Genomic DNA, 15,931 nt, shown 5'->3' with positions numbered 1-15,931 from the left:
ATTTTCATTCAATCACTTTCTCCCAGCTCTCCTGTCAAATACACACCACAGGAAACCTGAAGAACAAGTGTACAAGTCCTAACAGATGCTCACATACACGAGACTATGTATGCGTTTGCATGTTAGAGCACACCCATGAATTTTATATCATCTACCCATGTACAAAACCTTTAAAAATCCCCTAATCAAAGTTATTTCCTTCAGATGCGCTCTGCTGAGAGCACATCATAGCAGTACTTGGAAAATCTCTCTAAAGAATGCGTGATCCTGTGGCACCTCACAGACTAACTAAAATATTCAAAATCATGAATTCTATACATTTTGGTAAGTCTCTAAGGTACCATAGGACCATTCGTTTTTAAAGTTACAGACTAACACGGTTACCCCTCTGCGACTTTGTAAAGAACTGAAACATCTCTTTGTATTAGACACATAATACAACATATACTAATGCTTATCGTATACAGTAAAACGTGTGTTATCCAGCACGCTTGGGGATTAGGGCATTCCAGTTATCTAAAAATTCTGTATATCTGAGGGTCCCATCAACCTAGGAACAACCAATGGACAATAATAGTAAAACTCAAGTTTTTAATATTGGTAGTTTTGTAGTGTGAGGCAGTTGGTCTCACATTTCTATTTTGAGATAAAGATGATTAGTACTTCTTAAATAAAAAATTGTTAAGCCAATCATGATAAATCAAGCCAGGCCTGTGCGACTGAAGATGTAGCAGTATTGTGGCTGGGGGCAATGGCAGTTAAAGTTTTCTGGTTAACAGAGTGCCAGATAACAAAGATTTCACTGTAATACATGTCCCTTATGTTAACCTAAAACATGACCAGAAATATTACTATTAATAATGTTTTAAAATCATCTTTGCCTCTACAAAAGTAGAAGGGCAATCAGGGCATTGTAACTATGACCAATGACATTTTGAACAACATAACATGGTTAAATTTAAGAAAGTCTTCTGGAAAAGTAATTAACTTATCAGTTTAAAAACAAAGCAGATAAACTACTAATGCAGACACTCTAGAGTATAGAGTGTACAGTACTTTAGAATGTAGATGGCACAGCCCACCCATGAAAGCTCATGAGACTATCTACATTTTGTTAGCATCCAAGGTGCTGTAGGACTATTAGTTGTTTTTTAAGTTTTTTCAGTTACAGACTAACATGGCTACCCCTCCAATACCAATCCAGACATTAACAAAGCACCTAACACCTAATACTGTGCTTGAATAAAATGAATAATAAATGTGACTAAGTGTGAATATTTCTTATAAAATGGTGATTTTCTCTTTATTTGTTTTTAAACAAAAGTGTTCTTTCCCATCCTGGTTTAACTAATTCTGACTGGGAAATCATTTAACCATGTTAAAGTTAATATAAATTAAAAAGAAATAAAACTTGAGGATTCTCATTTTCTACTCTTGGAATACATAAAATGCAATTAAGATGATCAATTATATGTTTTACTAGTTAACAATTTCCCTATAATTCTGAGTAATTCTATAAATTTAATTTGAAATTTAATGTAATATATTCCTGCACCTATGACAAATATTTGGTTTTTAAAAATAGACTCTGATAAGTACTGCATTCAGAAGGATTTTCGGATATATGCTTTTAGATTCATGTAATTATTTCAGCTTTTTGAGATAGTTTTTATATTTCTCAGATCTGGTGAGTACATTTATTAAAATGAAATGTATTAAAGGATTTAATTTTTAGCTCATCTTTTCCAACGTCAGACTAATTCCCTATTGGAGCCTGTCTTTTGCCTGATTTCTAAAGCTATAGTCTGATTAGCCAGTTGTGAACATTCATGCATTAATTCAACCACAGCTAAGACTTCATCAATGAAAAAATAGTCCTAATAATACACCCGTCACTGAAGTTTTCTGGTATTACAGAATACTCTGACCTTCTTGGGTGAGACTTCAAACAAGTTTTTAAAATATGCAGTATCTTTTAGTGCATATACAAACTGATGTATTTCTGAAGTACTTACCTAATTTCACATGGCCATTATCTGTTAAAAGAATATTTGCTCCCTTAAAAGAGATAAAAAGAATTCAATTAAAATGTGCAGCTTTTTCTAATATTATGTTTCTCTATGTTCTGGAATATGAACCTTAGCATCAAATATTGCTATTATCCTGTATTATATTTAGCTTATTTAAAGGTACACAAATGCTAACAGATCATCTATCCTGACGTTCGAGGCCCTTGACATGACATAAAAATAAAAAACACCACCTTAAGTGCAACAGTAAAATGTATTATAATCCCCCATCAGTAACAAAAGCAATTAAAAAAGGGGGGAGAATCTCCTCCCTCTCCATATAATCTCCCACCTTTACTTAACTCTATGGAGACCTATAGAGTCACAGTTACAATGTTTCTTCTTCATTCTGAAACCGTTATTTATATGATAAAGTGATACAGAACTGTGCTCTCTAACAACACAGCAGCGAGAGACAAATTAAGACATTCAGGCAAAGAAAATATACATGCTTTGACATGAAATTTGAAGAGAGATTGAGAGCAGAGGACAAACCATGAAAGACTGTGTAACAGAGTATTTGTAAAACTGGCATGACAACATTAGGTTATCATTCCCACCCCCTGCTCACAGTACATTTTCTGGTAGCATGCATATCTATGGAGCTCAGATTCTCGCAATGTATGTAAAATTCTCTCCCAAACAGAATTAGCTTGGTGACCATTTTCCTCTACAAGTTGAATCCCCATAATCCAAATTTCCCTAGTTCGGCATTGTCAGTGACCCAGTGGGAGCTCTGGGGCTAGAGCACTCACTGGGAAAAATTAGCAGGTTGGGGCCCAGATTGTTGTAGGTCCAGGGAAGAGCTGGGCAGTGGTGGTTGCAGGCTGGGTTTGGAGCCCTGGTACCCCTATGTCAGTACAGAGCCCCAGCTGGCAGGGTGGAGGAGAGCTCTGGCCGGTGGAGCGGAGTGGAATCCCAGCCAGCCAGCAGTGGGAAAGGAAAACTCCAATGCTCTGGGGGAGGGAAGTGTCCAGTGCCCCGGGGGCCAGCACTGACCTAGAGTCTGGCAAATCCCTTGGTTCGGGACCAGACAGGTCCTAAGGGTGCCAGGCGATGGAGGTTCAATCTGTACTGATTAAATCTTATTTTCCTTTCTCTATCTACACTCATTAATAAAGCAGGTTAAAGATCAAACAGGAAGCAATCAGATTTATATTTCCAAAAGAATACAATTTTGTCCCATTTTGGGAGCCTCACTTGTAATCTTATGGGCCTGCCTTGACATTAAAATACCTAGCAAAACAGAGATTTTGCTTGTGCTGGATTTGGGCAGTATACTGTTGGGGACTACATGCAGTGCTTATTTTGATTTAACCACCAGGTCAGGTGCCTAAACTTGGTCCTTCACACCAGATTCCAATGTAATTGCCTGTTACAAAGGACAGGGAATAGCCTGAGCTGAATAAAGAGATTAGCTAAGGGTAGAACTGAGCTGAGGGAGAAGCTGGCAAGGCAGAGCTAAACAGGAAAGAGCAAGGAAATTGACGTAGTGGCAGAAGTTGGCGTGTGAAAAAGTCAAGCAGGTTTTCTAAAGTATTGCTTGTTTTTCGGATTTCCAATTTATATACAAAAGGACAAAGTAGGCCCTCAGTAATTCCCATGCAGTCCAGCTTCCCTGAAAGGCTTTCTGCAAGTGTAACTGACAGATTTGTGATTAGAACCTCGTAAATAATTCTGCAGCAAATACACAAGTAATACTAAAATCCAGCTCACTTCCTCTAAACTGCACTGACTGCAGCATGAACTTGAGCAAATGTAACAATCACCAGAACAGACAGACATTGCTCAATACAGGAAGCAGAGTTTAGCTTAGAGGGTGCCATTTTTCCATAGTCATTTTCACTGTAGAATTGCATGTTATAAGACTAACACAGATTTTGTTTAAATTCCATTAAGTATTCTGGGTCTGATCTATAGCCAAATGAAGTCAACTGGATCAGCCCCTTTATTCATGAACAAGTAACAAAAAGTAGTTCTGGATTCTGAAATTATCTTCAATTGGCTTTCAGATCATATAACCCACTTTACGTGGGCCAAACTAAAGCATTTATGATGGCTCTGCAAGCTGACAGCAATCTGGCCACTAAACAGCACAGAGATCTGGTGAAGCACAATTCAGTTATCTATACAAAGCTTGTTTCCTTAAGTGTCCTTTTACAATATTACCGTCAGCATTTTCAACCTAAATGTCTAAAGTTGGGCTCCTAAATACAAATCATCTGATCTTCACAATTGCTGAGTTCCAACCTATCCAAATGACATAAATGGATGAAAACCAGGTCACTTGCACAAAGGCACCTAGGTCTCAAAACTTTGCCTACACATTTTGCACCCCGAGCATAGTTTTAATAGCCATAGCACAAGGATTTAACATCACATTTCCAATAAATGTTTAAATTTAAGGATTTAAAAACAGTATTGAGGAGTTTGGGTTTGGTTTTATGAGCTTCTCAGTGACACCACGATTTTGGCTACCCTCCAACCTGAACACACAAGAGAGGGGAAGGAATGCCCTCTACGACCGCCAATTAAGTACCAGGTAGAATCACAGATCCTGCCCTGAAAGTTATGCCTCCAATAGTTGACTTTGGCCATGCCATGACTCCCTCCTGACTGGTGCAAAGCAAGGTACATGCTGCACTTCAAACATGTTAAAGATTAAATCCTCCTCCCCCACTTTCCTCCAGCACAACCAAAAATGTTCCCCCAAGGCAACAAGTCTCTATTCCCCCTCAACGCAGGGCAGTAGCTAAATAAGGGATGGAACGACTAGTCGCTTCCCCCCTCCCTTGCTGCCTCTATCAGAAAGAGGCAGCGGAGGGAGAGAATGAGGTGTTGCTACACTTCAAAGGCGGAGGCGCCCTTATCAACTAACTGAATAGTCAATGAAAATTGCATAGACTATATGATTAGTCAATTATTCTATATTTAACATCCCTAAGCTAAATGCCACAATATAGAACCAAGTACGTGCCTCTGCTCAAACTACGAAATAAAAACTGAATTATTTTCCAAGCATACATTTTGGAAGTGTCCTACTTTTTTCCTCTTTTGTACAGAATCATTACGGTGGCCCAATGAAAGAGGGCATTAGTATTTAAAAAAAAAAAAAAAGAAGGATTAGTTGGCAGCAGTTCTTAAATATTTCTCTGTAAAATGGATATGTAACAATATTCAACTAATAGTGAGATAAGCGTTTCTAATTTTATCCAAAAAAATTGACCTACCTTTATGTCTCTGTGCATTTTTCCTTTACTATGAAGATAATATAATCCCTGAAGTTTAAGAATAAGGTTTTTAGTAAAAATATTTACATAATCTAGGCTGAAACATTTTTCATTTTACAGAAAATTATTTACTAGATTAAAAGAATAAGATTTAGTATACAATTCAATGCTTTACTAGAGTTAATAAACACAGTTTTGGCTCATTGTAAAACATGAGTGATGCTCTAGATTTTAACAATCAGACATTTAAACTGTACTCATCTAGCAGAGGCAAATTTGGAGAGAGGACAAGACTGAACAGGGGTCAGGGAAAAGATCAGTAAATAAATATAAACAGCACCACATCCATACCAGGAACACAGGGAGAGTGACCATATTGTCCTTCTGGGCACACAGACTCCCATCTCTGTGGTCCAACATTTAGATATTTCTAAAGGGCCTATCATTGCTTTCTCTCTTTATAAATCAGCGGCTTAGATACTGATGTGCAATTAACCACCTAATCTGTGTATAAATAGATAAACCTTGTGCACAGTGCAGGAGCTCCACTCTGGTCCATGTATCAAACTAAGTGAAATTTCTGGAGGTGGCACTTTAGGTGGGGTGGTGCAATATCCAAGAATGGATGGTACACCTCAGTGAATCATGGTCCTTGCTGAACCAGAAGACATAGTAATATTGAATCTCCAGAAGGGAAAGTGTGTGACTACAATCATGGCATTTCTAAAGTCAGTGAACCAGCTTTCTTCTTCCATATTTTAAACGATAAAGAATAGAAAATGAGAGCACATCAATTGCCCATACGGTTCAGTTAAAGGCTTGGAGAAACCTGAAGCTGAAAGCACAGATATGTAAACTCCACAAGCCACAGATGCTGCTTGGGACTGACCTAAGATCAGTGCCTCAGCAATGCTTCCAGACTTGAACTTCAAGGTGGTGAGAATGAAGGGGAAGGAACTGCTCTTGATAGCCATGCAGGCTGCTGGAAGCACACAGCACTTCACTGGTCCACTCTGCACTGTATTCAGTGAGCAGACAGAATCAAGTTCAAGGTTCTATTCCTTATCTCTAAAATGTGCTATGAGATTGGCTACAGGTAAACAATGGTTCCACCCACAACTCAATTAAGTGTGGGAACGAAACCTATTTTGGCAAGTGGCACAAGATTATAAAATTCACTTGTGGGGAAAAAAACTGGGACTCCTGTGAATATCACCATCGTCAAATTGCAAAGTAAACCCCACTTCTGTGAAATAGCCTTCACACAAAGACAAAAGCAAACCACTGACTGGTAGAGAACAAAAAATAGGGGTTTGTTTCAAAGACTTGTTAGCTGCTCAGATAACGAGCACAGCATAAACACCAAGCTAGAGAGTAGCATTAGCAAGGATATGGTTGGGAGAGGTGTTTTATCTCTCTCTTTTTTGGGGGTCAGATAATCAATAGCCTGAATGCAATTTGGCTGGAAAACTAGTCAATGATCCTGACTAGAACTCTTTTATTTAACCATGGGAGAAAAGAACTGATCACTGAGACACTAAGGGGGAAACTAGGTGCCTGAGCATGGTCGGCATGAGACATAAACCTGCTGGAACCAGTGATTCAGATTTTTGAGATGAGGGATTCCTCACTGTGTGCGCATGCAGGGACCCAAAAGAGGGATTCTCTTCAGAATAAAGCTCTTCAGAAATACAACTGACATCAGCTTCAACAGTTTTTCTCCTAGTCCTTAGATTTAAACGTCTTGGGGCTGCGGCAGGACTGGGCCAACAGTTTGCTCACTTCCATCACTGGTCTAAAAGAACTCAAGGCCAAGACTTCAGAAGCCAGATGTCTAAAGGTAGACTCTTGAAGGCCATATTTAGGCACCTTAAAAACTGAAGAGATTTCCCCAACCGTGATGAGTACACAGCCTTTCCCGCTGATCTCAGTGGTAGCTACTGGGAAATACTTGTGAAAGAAGTTCATTTTGTTAGATTCCTAAACATGGACTTGGAAGTACCCACTCTAGTCAGTGGCAAAACTCCTATCAATTTCCATGGGACCAGGACCTTGGTTTTGGAAGCCTTGGAATAAGGCTAATAACTTTTAGAGTGTGATACAAGCTAAATTTTCCTCAGATTTTTGACTAATGAGGGTGAATGAATTATGCATTTTGCCTATTTTAAGCACATTAGAACCCATGAAAGTTATATTTAGTCAAAGTATTGTAATATCATACATGCATTAATTGATAATTTCATAATCTACAAAACATTCATTTGTATAATACAGGCAGTCCCCGGGTTACGTACAAGATAGGGACTGTAGGTTTGTTCTTAAGTTGAATTTGTATGTAAGTCGGAACTGGTACATATTGTAGGGGAAACTCTAGCCAAACATTTCTCCAGAGCTCAGTTTTATTCTCCCACACCTCACTTCCCTCAGTCCTTTATTCTCAAACTGAGGTGTCTGCTGAGAAAAGCCGCTCTGCATCTCCCTGGTCTGCTGGGGGGAAGCAGCTAGTGCGGAGTTGCCTCACCCCGTTCGTAAGTAGGGATCCGATGCAAGTCGGATACATGTAACCCGGGGACTGCCTGTATTCAAATACTGTATATGAGGTATTTCATTTATTTTCCCTAAGAAATATACACCTAACTAACTGAGAATTAAGATATTATTTCTCAAACAACCAAAAATTAAATAATCCCAAAAATCTCATTCCATATAGGTAAAGAAATTTCTCATTTGAAAGAGAGCACAAGACTCTCAGACTAGAAGAATAAAATGGAATGAAAAGTTTCCCAAAAGAAAAAGGGAAGAGACCACACATTATAGGTTGGTATTTTCCAAACAAAGATATATGTAAATAACTAAGCTATATGGTTATATTTGCAAAAGCGGCGAGGAGTCCTGTGGCACCTTATAGATTAACTGAAGTGTAGGAGCATAAGCTTTCGTGGGCAAAGACCCACTTCGTCAGATGCATCTGACGAAGTGGGTCTTTGCCCACGAAAGCTTATGCTCCTACACTTCAGTTAGTCTAAAAGGTGCCACAGGACTCCTCGCCACTTTTGCAGATTCAGACTAACACGGCTACCCCTCTGACACATGATTATATTTATTTCATAAAAAGGAGATTTATAACACATTTCCATATCCAAAACTGAATTTTCCAAGTTATTTCCTAATCTATGGTATAAATAAAATCTATGGTATAAATCATATCTTATTTAATGCAATTATGCACACAGACAAATTCATATGTAATTGTTCATTTTTAACAGCTTTCCCTAGTCTTCGATCTTTCACTGCCAATTTCATGACCACAGGGAAAATGGAAAGTGTTAAACTCCTTTTAAAAAAACTGCAATAACTTGGGCAAGAGGACAGAATAAATCTACATTCTGTGAAGGCTATTATACAGGATCTTTAGCCACAGATATAGTAATTGCTAATATGCAACATGATTCTTCCAGATGATCAGATGTTTTGAGTCATTTTATTTTTTCCTGAAGACAACAATTATGTTCAAATTAGAATGTTAGCTACCTGTAGTGTTTCTCTGCTAACATAGGCAATCTGCTGTTCTGAAAGTGGTCCAGTCACTGCAAGAAAGAAAATATATACATTTGGAAGAATGAAGTTCTGGAATCAGTTAAATCTAGACATCTAAATGACACTAACTTTTCCTAAGAATTCATGGGTAGGTCCCTACCAAATTCACAGCCAGGAAAAAAACATCACAAACTAAAATCCAGTCTACCCCCATGAAATTTGGCCTTGTGTACTTTTACCCTATACTGTACAGATTTCCTAGGGTGGACCAGCATGTCTCAAACTGAAGCTCCTGACCTGAAGTGGAGCTGCAGTACAGTCACAGTATAGCACCCTTACTTCTGCGCTGCCTTTAGAGCTCAGTGGCCAGAGTGTGACAGTTAGTGGCCAGGTGCCCAGCTCTGAAGGCAGCACCTTGCCAACAGCAGCACAAAAGCAAAGGTGGGAATATTTTACCATGCCGCCCTTACTTCTGGGTTGCTGCCTTCAGAAGTAGGCCAGAGAGTGGCTGCTACTGTTGAGTGCCGGCCCTGCTCTGCAGGAAGCACGGCAGAAGGTGGCAGTACCCTACTATGCCATCCTTCCATTCGCACTGCTGCTGGCAGTGGCTCTGCCTTCAGAGCTGAGCTCTCAGCCAGCAGCCACCACTCTCCAGGTGCGCAGCTCTGACGGCAGCACCGCCACCAGTAGCTGTGCAGAAGTACGGGCAGCAGGACTGAAATCCCCCCACCTCCTACCATAGATTTCAGATTTCAATAAAACGATAAAGTTCATTATTTTAAAAATCCTATGACGATGAAATTGATCAAAGAGGACCGTGAATTTGGTAGAGCCCTACTTATAACTAATTATTTTCAAGGCCTGTCTTCTGCTTGCTAGTCAGGTCCTCTCTTTGCAACACATGCATATTAACCAAACAAACTAACTTTAATTCTTTAATTTCCGATTTATCCTACAAATTTCCACCCAACAGCTTCATCTTCTGCACTGGAAGAGTAAAACAGCATCCATACCTTCAAGTTCATCTCATAACTGTAATCAAACTAAAGGACAATTTTACTTTCAAAGATCATTATATTGACCCAAGAAGTTATCTGAGTAGTCAACTCAGCCCTGGGCATTTCTGCTAACATTGGTAAGCGCACCAATTGGGAAGATAGCTTCTGTGATGCGGAAGACTTGATCATTAGGAAATGAGCTTATTTCAAAAAAGTGGCTGAACAGATGCCCTGCAGTGTTTGGCCTCAACCCTGCTCTTTAGAGCAGAAGACTACTCATTTAACTAATTTCCAGGCTGTGTCTCAATCCAATCAGACCACAGCCCTCGACAATTAAATCCTCAGGGTATGTCTACACTACAGTTAAACATTCTTGGGGCTCCAGCTAAGTGATTGTTCAACTGCAGTGTAAACATCTGGGCTTCAACTGGAGCCCGAGCCCTAGGTCTTTACCTCCTAGTGGGGTCCCACAGCCAGGACTCCTATCCACACCCAAATATCTACACCACAATTGAACAGACCCTTAGCCTGAGCCCTGCAAGACCAAGACAGCTCATACAGGCAGCCACAGGTATTTCATCGTGCTGTAGCCATCACTATCGCTCTTCACCATTCAGATCTGAAGACAGAGCAAAAGTAAGAGTGGCAAAACTATAAGCCTCCCTACAATAACCTTGAGACTCCTCCCCTCCAACCCTCTTTTGAGTCAGAACTCCCATTTTGAGAAACGCTGATTTCTCCCATGAAATGTGTGTAGTATCGGAAAGCACACAGAAGACCAGATTTCATGGGAGAGACCCGATTTCACGGTTCAGGACACGGTTTTAATGGATGCAAATTTAGTAGTGCCCTTTACATGACACTATCTCTCTATGCAAGGAACATTATTCATGACAAATAGGTCCAATATACCCGCTATCTACAGGTAATAGTGTGTAATATGGTACGGCCAAGCTCATATGAACTTGGAAGAAAAGTAGATATATGCTAAAACGGCACGATTGGAAATACGTTCTTCATTTTTTTACATTAGAAATACTGTAAAACTAAAGATAAACGAGAGAGTATAGTATATCAATGCTCATAAGTTATTTCTCTCATATTTAAAAATATATAGTTAATTCTGTTTGTTTTGGCAAACTGTTTCTTTTCTAATAAATATACTATTTGTCCTTAAGTTAAAACTGTCATTAAATGGTTGTTATAACATATATTAAACCCTAAGACATAGGTAAAGAATGATGAGAATTTTAAAACTTTCCGTTTTAACCCTTAAATACAGGTCTAACACGTTATATACAGGCAGTCCCCAGGTTACGTACAAGATAGGGACTGTAGATTTGTTCTTAAGTTGAATTTGTATGTAAGTCGGAACTGGTACATATTGTAGGGGAAACTCTAGCCAAACATTTCTCCAGAGCTCAGTTTTATTCTCCCACACCTCACTTCCCTCAGTCCTTTATTCTCAAGCTGAGGTGTCTGCTGAGAAAAGCCACTCCACGTCTCTCTGGTCTGCTGGGGGGGCGCTAGCTTCGCGACTTCCTGGTCTGCTGGGGGAAAGCAGCTAGTGCGGGGTTGCCTCACCCCATTTGTAAGTAGGGATCCGATGTAAGTCGGATCCATGTAACCCGGGGACTGCCTGTATTTAGCTTTCACAGAGTCACGGTGGTGGCTTACCATGATAAATGTCCTGTAAAGAACCACCGCCACAAAACTCCATGCAGATCCATAGTTTATCTCGCCTAAAAAGTGAAAACCATTCATTAGTCTTCCATATTTACAACTTGGCCTACTAAAGATAATTCAAAGTCTTTAGCATTAAGCAACAGAACATAACAAGCCACACATTATGCAAGTACAAAGAAAACACTTTTCTAGAATGATACTCAAAATATCTACTTTAAGCAAACATTCAAAATTGTCCCCAATTTTTTCCATTAATATGAACAATAAGAATGAAGCATGTGTGCTTTATAAAATTCCTATGAATTGACTATCAAAGGAAATTTATTTCCTAATCACTGGCTAATTTGCTTTCTGTGGTAACAGTGGAGAGAAAGAAAACACTGAGTTAACACCATTCCCTCGATCTGACTGGCAGGATAAAAGCTAACCACCACTCAAGGATTTTCCCATTCCAAAAACAGAAGAATGGAATGATCAGCTAGTTCTCACAAAGGCTTACTTTACAGAAGACATAACTGGAGAAAATTTGAACATTAAAATAACAGCTTAATGTTTTTGAAATTTTCCCCATCAATGTACCATTTTTTAAATGTATAAAGATTACTTTTTAGAGTTTTGTTTTGGAAACACAAAGCAATGTAATGTCCATCACAACACTACCAGAAATGAAAGATAAAAAGAATATGTATTTTCAGTGAATGACAATTTAAAATACAGAGAAATGCTCTTTTCTCTATCAATAAAACTGATTGACTCAAATGACCCAGAATATAAAACAGTAGGGCCCTCAGTGGTAACTAAGTGGGCTCATCCCACACAGCGTACAAATAAAGAATTGTTAATAAGTACACCAACTCGAATTAGTTATTGGGATGTTGGTGAGCCAGTGCCAGTTCTAGCTAAGGCCCTAGACACTACGCTAAGAAATTAAACTCACAGCTGGAAACAAACACAGCTCCGTATATGCTAGTGTGGTTCAAAATAGCTACTATTCTTCTAAGAATGTATTTAGATGCTATGAAATGTTTGTAAGCTGCTATATGCATTAACCTCACTTGTAATGTCTATACTCCATGCTACAAAGAAATATGCAAGTTTTGGTTTATAACTCTGAAAATATTTGCCATGAACTTGTGAACCCAAGCACAGGAATCAAAGCCCTCTCCTCCCAGGGCTCATTGGGGGGGGGGGGGGGGGGGGGGTCTATCAAGACTAAATAGGATATTAAGAAACATCACAATACAAAGGACTGTTGAATGGCACTGTCACATTTTGGAAAGGTTATGTGCCACCAGAAATCACCGGTAAAAGATAAAACAGGGTTACAAGAAAATTAATCGTTTCCTTGCTGTTTGTACTCTCACAGGGCCAGAAACAATAAACTAAGGCAGCAATTCCCAGGAGTTACCCCGGTTCTGCCCTGAAAGACATTTGAATTCATAGATTACCACATCTCTGTTATCTTTACCAATCATAAATGGTAAACCCCTTTGTATATATATGCTTGCTTGCACCAACCTATAAATGAGTTTTCCTTTTCCTAATTAATAAATCTTTAGATAGTTTATTATAGGATTGGCTAGAGCAGGGCTGGCCAACCCATAGCTCTTGCCCCCCCCCCCCCCCCCGCTTTAAACTGTGGTTCACAAAGTCTCCCTGTGGCTCGACAACTTTTTCCCCTTGGCCTTTTGCGCTATCCCTCCCAACTATTGTGGCTCTTTGCCTTTATTGGGTTGGCCACCCCTGGGCTAGAGGCATTACTTAGGTGTAAGAGCTAGGGTTACCACTTAATCCGGGGTAAATACTTGTCTCTTGGAACTGGAAGCAACCTGAATAGTGTGTGATTTTTGTGTAATTGGCCATTTATCACTAGATTGCTTGGGGGAGAAGACAGACAGAAGAAACCAAGGGGTCTGTGTGTGACTCCATGATCTGACTAAGTAGAATGATCCAGAAGTTCATTTTATTTACTGGGTTGGTGAAATACTATGATGGGATCCCTAAGGTGCAGCCCAGGACTGTGGGACCACTGTGGTCTCCTTGACTCTTGCCAGCCTGGGCTGTCTCTCTCAATGCCTTGCTACTTCTAAGCATCAAGCCTCCCCAGGTACTGTTATCACTCAGCACAACTGCATGTAGAGCCCCATACCCAGCTGCTGGATTCTATGAATGCTCCCACAGCCACTCATGAATCTCTTTGAGTAAGGCAACAGCCAGATCCCTGCCCTCCCTTCCCCGCCTCCCACTCCCCCTCCCAGCACTGTACCTTAGGAATATACCTTTTTAATTGGTTCACCACTTCAATGGAAAGTGGATATATACCAGTTTTGGAAACCCCCTGAGCAAATTTACCAAACACTTCAAGCAAACTCACTGGTGAAGGTAAACAAGTTTATTGCCTACAAAAGATAGATTTTAAGTGGCTATAAGCAATAGCCAAAAGACAAAGCCATTGCCAAAAGAAAAGGAAATATGAACATGCTGTCTAAACTCTGACCCCATTAGGCAGGGCAACAACTAGATTAAGCTTTTTTCCTCGCCCAACTGGATGCTTCAGTCCTTAGTAAACAGATTTGTCCCTTAAACCTGGGCCCACCTCTTCTATTGGCAGTCTTCCATCTTCTGAGTGCCTTTGTTGCTTGCAGCATAGGAGGAGGCAGGAGAAAGACAAAGCATGAGCCCCTGTGTTTGCTTTTCATTCCCTCAGTCCATGTGTTTGGAGAATTTAAGTCCGGGCATGTCCAGCGGACACTGCTGAGTCCTCAGGAAAGGCTAAGCAATACAATTTCCTTGGTGTGGCCTCATGCGGGCAAGTCATTGCATTGTAGTTCTGCTGCTGAACAATTGCGGGTGATGTCTGTTCAGCAGCACCCACCCAATGCCGGTTATCTCCCTTGTCACTGTGTCTGTAGAACTAGCATCTGGACGCCTCCCAAATCCACAGCATATTTTAGTGAAAACCATACAAGACAATTCTTTCCCAGCTACCTCACATGGCATGCTTTGTATGCAATATCACAGTGACATACAGATCAGGAATGTGGGGTTACAGAGTGCTCTCCCAAGGCACAGAACGTCACATTAATCATAGACGATATTAGCAGTTCAGAGCGTCTGCACTGTTTTTGACACAGTCATAAGCCACTCCAGACAGCGTAACAGTTAATTTTTCTAGCTAGGTCTATTTTATACTATAGCACAGATTAATAAAATGACAAACGTGGGCAAGAAGAGGATATAATGGTGCTAATGGATTAACCTTCAGCTTCCTGATTGAAAAATCAAGGCTAAAACACTTCTAAAAATCAAATTAGAAGAAAATATTCACACACTGAAATTGATCTTTTACTTTAGTGCTAAATCTCTCTATTCCAAGTTTTACAATCTTTCCCACCTACTATACGCTGCATCACTATCCCTAAAGAGAGTACATGTAGGAGCCTGACCCTACAAACTCTTGATATGATGGATGAAGGTTCCTGGACCATATAGGCAAAGTTTCAACGTGCATCAGACAAAAGATAACATCTTTCAAAAAACATTGTGAAAAACCATGAGAGAGAGACAGGCACACACATACAATCCCATTTCAGAATAGCCAACAGCCCAGAGCATCTGTAATGAAGGAGACAAGTCCATGTTCTGGCCCTGCCAATTTGGAACAGTGACTTGAATCTGTCTCCCACAACCCAGTTGGATGCCCAACCACCCTTGTCTCTTTCACTCTTTCCTATTGGAGCTGTTCCACTTTGTATACATAATTAAATACTTATTGGGCCTCATTGATCTCTCACTCAAGAAACTACTCCAAAGAAACAAAAGCAGGGGAAGATGGGATACCTATTGAGTATGTTGATCAATATGCTGGCTAGTGCCTACATCATATTAACAGTCGTATTAGCCACACTTCATATATTAACATGCATTAAACAAACAGCAATAGGCACAAATATTATAACACTTATACAGCCTGAATTTTCCTATACCTTTATTATAACCCTATTCACTTATGCCAAGTATCTCATAACACCTTGCATTAGCAGAAGTAAGCTTGGCTTACATAGATAGGAAAGCTGTCAGGACTAGGACACATGATTATTGTAGCATAAAAATAGGTAGGGAGTTATTCACATTGTCCAGTGCTAGTATCCAAAACAAAGACAAGGAAGGAACAGAACAGTAAGTTAAGGAATTGGGACAAACTAATGGGTTGAAATTTACTGACACAAAGAGATGTGCAATTTATAAAACCCTCCTAAAAATGCTACCAGCTGAGATTAACAACCTTGTGAGTACACCTACGTAAAGTGAACTTAACAACAATGCATAACACATCTTCCTGAAGACAGTTAAAGTACTGAACCTTTTCCCTATACTGTAACAATAATCCTGACTGCTATTGGCTAGTTGG

The 15,931-nt window shown here is 39.8% G+C and overlaps 1 protein-coding gene across 4 annotated transcripts in view; it reads right to left on the bottom strand.

Moving 5' to 3' along the window:
- MAP4K3 (mitogen-activated protein kinase kinase kinase kinase 3) overlaps nt 1-15,931 on the bottom strand; it is a 140,179-nt gene that overhangs the window by 93,224 nt on the left and 31,024 nt on the right. For all 4 annotated transcript variants that reach the window (XR_012903069.2, XM_075925807.2, XM_075925808.2 and 1 more), the window contains 4 exons: nt 11,512-11,576; nt 8,831-8,886; nt 5,300-5,347; nt 2,016-2,058 (listed from right to left, as the gene is read on the bottom strand). Coding sequence is in view for 3 of the 4 variants with exons in the window: in XM_075925807.2 (XP_075781922.1) it covers nt 2,016-2,058; nt 5,300-5,347; nt 8,831-8,886; nt 11,512-11,576 (212 nt within the window). In the remaining variant the exon portion in view is untranslated. The remainder of the gene's footprint in view (nt 1-2,015; nt 2,059-5,299; nt 5,348-8,830; nt 8,887-11,511; nt 11,577-15,931) is intronic.

Source organism: Pelodiscus sinensis, chromosome 3, assembly GCF_052426305.1.
Source record: "Pelodiscus sinensis isolate ZL-2025 chromosome 3, ASM5242630v1, whole genome shotgun sequence".
Taxonomy (NCBI): domain Eukaryota; kingdom Metazoa; phylum Chordata; order Testudines; family Trionychidae; genus Pelodiscus; species Pelodiscus sinensis.
Note: the sequence above shows the minus strand (reverse complement) of the source record. Positions and strands in the feature narration are given on the sequence as shown.